The sequence below is a fragment of the Stigmatopora nigra genome, unplaced genomic scaffold (assembly GCF_051989575.1).
Source record: "Stigmatopora nigra isolate UIUO_SnigA unplaced genomic scaffold, RoL_Snig_1.1 HiC_scaffold_27, whole genome shotgun sequence".
Taxonomy (NCBI): Eukaryota; Metazoa; Chordata; class Actinopteri; order Syngnathiformes; family Syngnathidae; genus Stigmatopora; species Stigmatopora nigra.
Genome location: NW_027551606.1, coordinates 1,715,611 through 1,720,724, shown reverse-complemented (window position 1 = coordinate 1,720,724; position 5,114 = coordinate 1,715,611). Strand labels below are relative to the sequence as shown.

General features: G+C 38.3%; 1 protein-coding gene across 1 annotated transcript in view; it reads left to right on the top strand.

Annotated features, from left to right (window-relative positions):
- LOC144192834 (apoptosis regulator BAX) overlaps positions 1-5,114 on the top strand; it is a 37,187-nt gene extending 32,073 nt beyond the window's left edge. Inside the window, exons 5-6 of the mRNA XM_077711673.1 lie at positions 1,976-2,080; positions 2,166-5,114. Coding sequence (XP_077567799.1) covers positions 1,976-2,080; positions 2,166-2,264 — 204 coding nt within the window. The 3' untranslated portion in view covers positions 2,265-5,114. The remainder of the gene's footprint in view (positions 1-1,975; positions 2,081-2,165) is intronic.

Here is a 5,114-nt window from a genome sequence, read left to right as displayed (position 1 = left end):
TTAATAACCTGAATATTGTGTAAGTAGTAAGAAGCATTCGTAAAGAGTTAAATCTGCATTGTGTTTTATTTATTTTTAAATTTGGGATTGAGCTAAGCCAGTGCCCTCAATTCCTAATATGTACAGTGACACATCTACATACGATCTTAATTCGTTCCGGGACTGAGCTTGTATGTCGAGCTTATCGTAACTCGAGTGAACGTTTCCCATTGAAATGAACTAAAAACAAATTAATTCGTTCCAATCCTCTGAAAAAACACCAAAAAAACAGGATATTGGATTGGAAAAGCATTTTGTTCTAATTTGTCATATATTGCCAAAGTAACAAATAATGAGTGGTTTAATAGTAGTAAAATGTGTTTAATAGAACTATAAAATTAGACTTGGAGGATATACAGACGGACATACACATACGTAGAAGCAGGCGGGGGAGGGGTATTGGAGGGACTTTATTTACGGCAAGGCACTCGTAACTGAACAAACAAATTTAAAGTAATGTGGATTGTTATATACAGACACACTCAAACATATGTTTAATGTAACTTTACACAAAATGAATTCTAATTTTGTTTTAATCTTTTTTACCTTTGTTCTACGGGTTGACTCCACCCGGACGTTCAGCCAGAGTCTTCAAAACGAATGCATAATGAGTCGTTTGTTTTTGCCTTCCCTTCAAAATATTTCAAAAATGATGCGCACAAATGTCATCACAATACGATAACGCGTGACCACTTGCCAGCTTGTCAGGGTGCCTCCCTTTCCATAAAATCCAAAAACTTGCCACTTCACTAGCATGTCTTTGATATCCTTTGTAGCCAGGATAGGTTTATTCACCCTGGTAGTGCCATGATGAATGTCTGCCTGAGCATTTTCTTCCAAAAAATAACAGTTTCGTCGCAATTGAACACTTGTTGGGGGATGTAACTTTCCAAGGCGATAACGAGGCAAATGTGTTGATAAATTCCACTGCGACTTTCAAATTGGAACTTGCTGCTTCCGTGTCTAATAACCGAGAATATATTCCAGATCTTTTTTTTTCTTTTTTCGAACCAGCCATGACTTGCATTAAAGGGTTCTAAAGCTGTTGAAGATTTCCCCTTTTTCAATCCTTTCTTTATTACATCCACGTAAATTCCGCTGGCTTTTTCCGTGACCGGACGTTTGGTCGCCAGTCAAATGTACTTGGATATTAAACACTCTCTCTTAGATATTGAACTCTCTCTTTTAGATATTAAACTCTCATGAATATAATTTTGAGAGCTGGTTTCAACAGTAAACTCTCTGTCACCATTTGACCGGCGACCAAATGTCCGAGCAACGCTTTTTCACATATAGTTGACTCGGTCACGCTATCTCCTGCTAACTGTTTATCTTTTCTCCACAATAAAAGAAAGCTCTCCAACTCATCATGAATGTCACTACGCTAGCGGAAAAGCAAGCTTGGTGACACGTACACCACTCATATTTTTCAATTATTTCACGCTTAATGTTGATTGTCAAAGTTCGCCTTTTCTTTGGACAACTCTGCTGATCCATTGTTGCTCACTTTGTATGTAGTATTATGCATTGACTAACGGTGGGAAAAAAACGGGGGGAAATGCAAAGCTCCCCCCCATGCTTGTAGATATATTTTATTCACGAAAGAGATGCGGCAAAAAAGACAGTGCCATGGCCACCTGAATTCTCCCATCTCAAAATGTTTCTCGTATCTTGGTTGAATTATTTGATCGAAATTTTCCTCGTATCTCAAGCATCTTGTAGGTAGAGCTGCTCGTATGTCAATGTACCACTGTTCTGGCAATTTTTGTGCTTAAATAACTTTTTTCCCACATTACTGTGATGTAATTTGAACTCTATGCCGTCCTCATAATTCTAACAGAATGTGACAAATGTTGACCCATGATAGATCATCTTTTATGCTTATTACAGTTTTGAGAACTAATTAATTAATAATTAATTAACCCACATCTCATAGGCACTAACAACAAATCATCTCGAGAACATCAGACTTATAATCGGCTGGGTACTACAGGTTATTAGGGACCAACTCTACTTTTGGCTTGTCCAGCAGGGAGGCTGGGTAAGTCACGTATTAACGTGTACATTTAATGAATATGTGGTTGTGTATATTTTTAGATTTGTCTTATTTCTGTCTTTTATTGTAGGAAGGTGTAATCCGTGGATGGTCTCACTGGAGGACATTGACGTTAGTGGCATCAGTGGTTTTGTTGGCTACTTTTGTTTATCATAGGAGGACACGCTGACACATGTAACAATCTTATAAACAATGGGAGAAAGGAAGAAATAGGATGATTTATGTTTGATTAATTAGTAATAATTTAATATGCACGTTTCTTGTATCCCACACTGCACTTAACATTTTTTAAACTACCAAAAAAATGACTTGATAAAGATGACACAATTAATTTCACACTGCAACTCCTGAACTCAGCTCCTCATCAGCCAACAATGGGTGTATGTTGATGGCCAGTGAAATGGGCAAAGCGTGATGTGCAGAGAATAATTAATTCATTTTCCATACTGCTTATCCTCAAGGATCACAGGGGGTTTGAGCCTATCCCAACAATTATGAGAACTACACAATCGAACCCAGGGGAAATTTAAAGTGTCCAGCTAGCCAACTATGCACCCAAAGAAAACTCCCGCAAGCCCAGGCAGCACACGCAAACTACACACAAAAAGTCCCAGATCTGAGATCAAACCCTCAATGTCAGATCTGTGAGGCCCAAACAATAGAGTATTGATCATTTTAAAGCAATAATGTAATGTACCATTCTGCTGCATATTTAGAGAAATTATCAAATGCTGTTTTTAAAAATGGTATTCTAGCTTAGATGGTTCATACATGAATGATTGTGTTGACGGAGGAAACGTGACTTACATTCGGATTGTACAAGCGTACAGAATCCTACCACCGACCATACAATCCAGTTCTAAAGCCTTATTTCATGCATTAATTTTTTTGTATTCATTCAAATTGGTCGGGATATTAAACATCTGTCTTTGGTTTCGCACAATCCAACAATTTATTCATTTTAATTTGACTCCATGGGACCTGTTAAAATATTTGTTTGTCTCAGGTTACCTTAGATCAGGGCTCTCGTTTCTCATCTCATTTTTTTGTACCGGTTCATTCTTATTAGTTAGTGGGAGTGCAGGAGCCTATCCCGGCGGACTCCGGTCCAGAGGAGGGGGACACCCAGAATCGGGGGCCAGCCAATCGCACGGCACAAGAAGACGGACAACCTTTCATGCTCACACTCATACCTAGTGTCCAATCACTCTACAATGCAGGTTTTCGGAATGTGGGAGTAAATCGGAGTCCCCGGAGCAAACCCACGCCGGCCAGCCCGGGGAGAACATGCAAACTCCACACAGGTGGACCAACCTGGACTTGAACCCAGGACCCCAGAGCTGTGAGGCCGACGCACTAACCACTCGCGCCTCCGGGCCACCTAGATTAGGGATGTCAAACAAATTTTAATTTGAAGATCACCTTTAAAGCAATATTATTCCAAATGTAAATAATCAATTACAAAAACCAATTTTTCCCCTACCTTGGCAAAAAATAAAATAGTACAACATTATTTTCAGATAAACACATTTTTTATGGATATTTTGTTGGTAGTATATCGTATAAATAAAAAAATGTTGAGTGGAATTTTCACAATAATTAAAAAGAATTGTTTTCATTCTTTTTCCATATTATCTAATTTGCAGTGGATTTCTTGATATTGTGCATCTTTTGTTCATCCACCTACCACCAGCAATGGTTACCTTCATTACATAACATTTTACCTGTGAATGATTTCTTACTGACACACAACTTTTTCAACATTATCTGGAAACCTATACAACTTCAATTGTCTCATCAAACCAGACATTTCACTATAATGGCACGAATGTTCTGCTCCCTATTAAAAGTCTAAAAATGTCCTTAAGTCCCTAAATGTTTATAAACTACAATGTAGACATCAGAGAGATTGACAGAGTAAAGGTTTGAAGTTAAAATGTAAATATTTTCTATGTGTATTAACCCTGTTTTGTGTACGACTTATTCGTTCTTGCTTTAATGGATAGATCAAGCTTATTTTACTTTATTTTAGCCACTGAAAAACATTCCTTTTTTCCACTAAAGAAAAACTCAAGTGAAGCATTAGTCACTGCTTTTTTGCTGTATTAGAGATTGGGAACGAACACGTGGCTCTCGAACCGCATGCGGCTCCCAACCAAAATAAATGTGACTCTCTGCTTATCATATATTATTTTATTCTCTTTTTAAAAATGAATTAATCTGGGCCCATTAAAAACAAATAATAAATTCTAGGGTTATTTTAAGCCGCTTCTGACATAAGGGGGCTTTTGACACTCACAGTTTAAAATATTATCCCTTTGTGTCTAATTTGTTCGCCACCCCTTCATTAGTCTGTACAAATCTTTTATTCACACATTAACACATCTTTAAGTATACCCGTTTTTCATTCATTAGCTATCTAGGTTACTACTCCTGCACTTCACCAGATCGCAACATTTGGTCTCAACGGATTACTACAACTCAACTAGCTTCTGAATAAGTCTTGTTTTACATATTTTTTGATTCATATTTTCATTTGATGGGCGGCCCGATGGATTGAGTGGTTAGCACGTCGGCTTCTGGGGACCTGGGTTCAAATCCAAATCGATCCACCTGTGTGGAGTTTGCATGTTCTTCCTGGGCCTGCGTGGGTTTTCTCCGGATACTTCGGTTTCCTCTCACATTCCAAAGACATGCATGGTAGGCTGACACTCTAAATTTCCTCTAGGTATTGGTATGAGTTCGAATGGTTGTCCGTCTTGTGGTCTGTGATCGGCTGGCCATCGTTACAGGTTTTCCAGCGCGTCTGGCCCACAGTCAGCTGGGATAGGCTCCAGCAGCCCCATGGAGGATAAAGCGGTTCAGAAAATGAATGAACGATTGTTTTAATTTGATTTTTATCGTGATTTTTCAAATTGGGTTTTTTTTGCCGAAATGTGTGAAATTTGTATCCATAATATGAGATGGCATTGTCTGTTTTCATCCTTATGCCCCTTCAATAAATATGTTAGTCACTGTA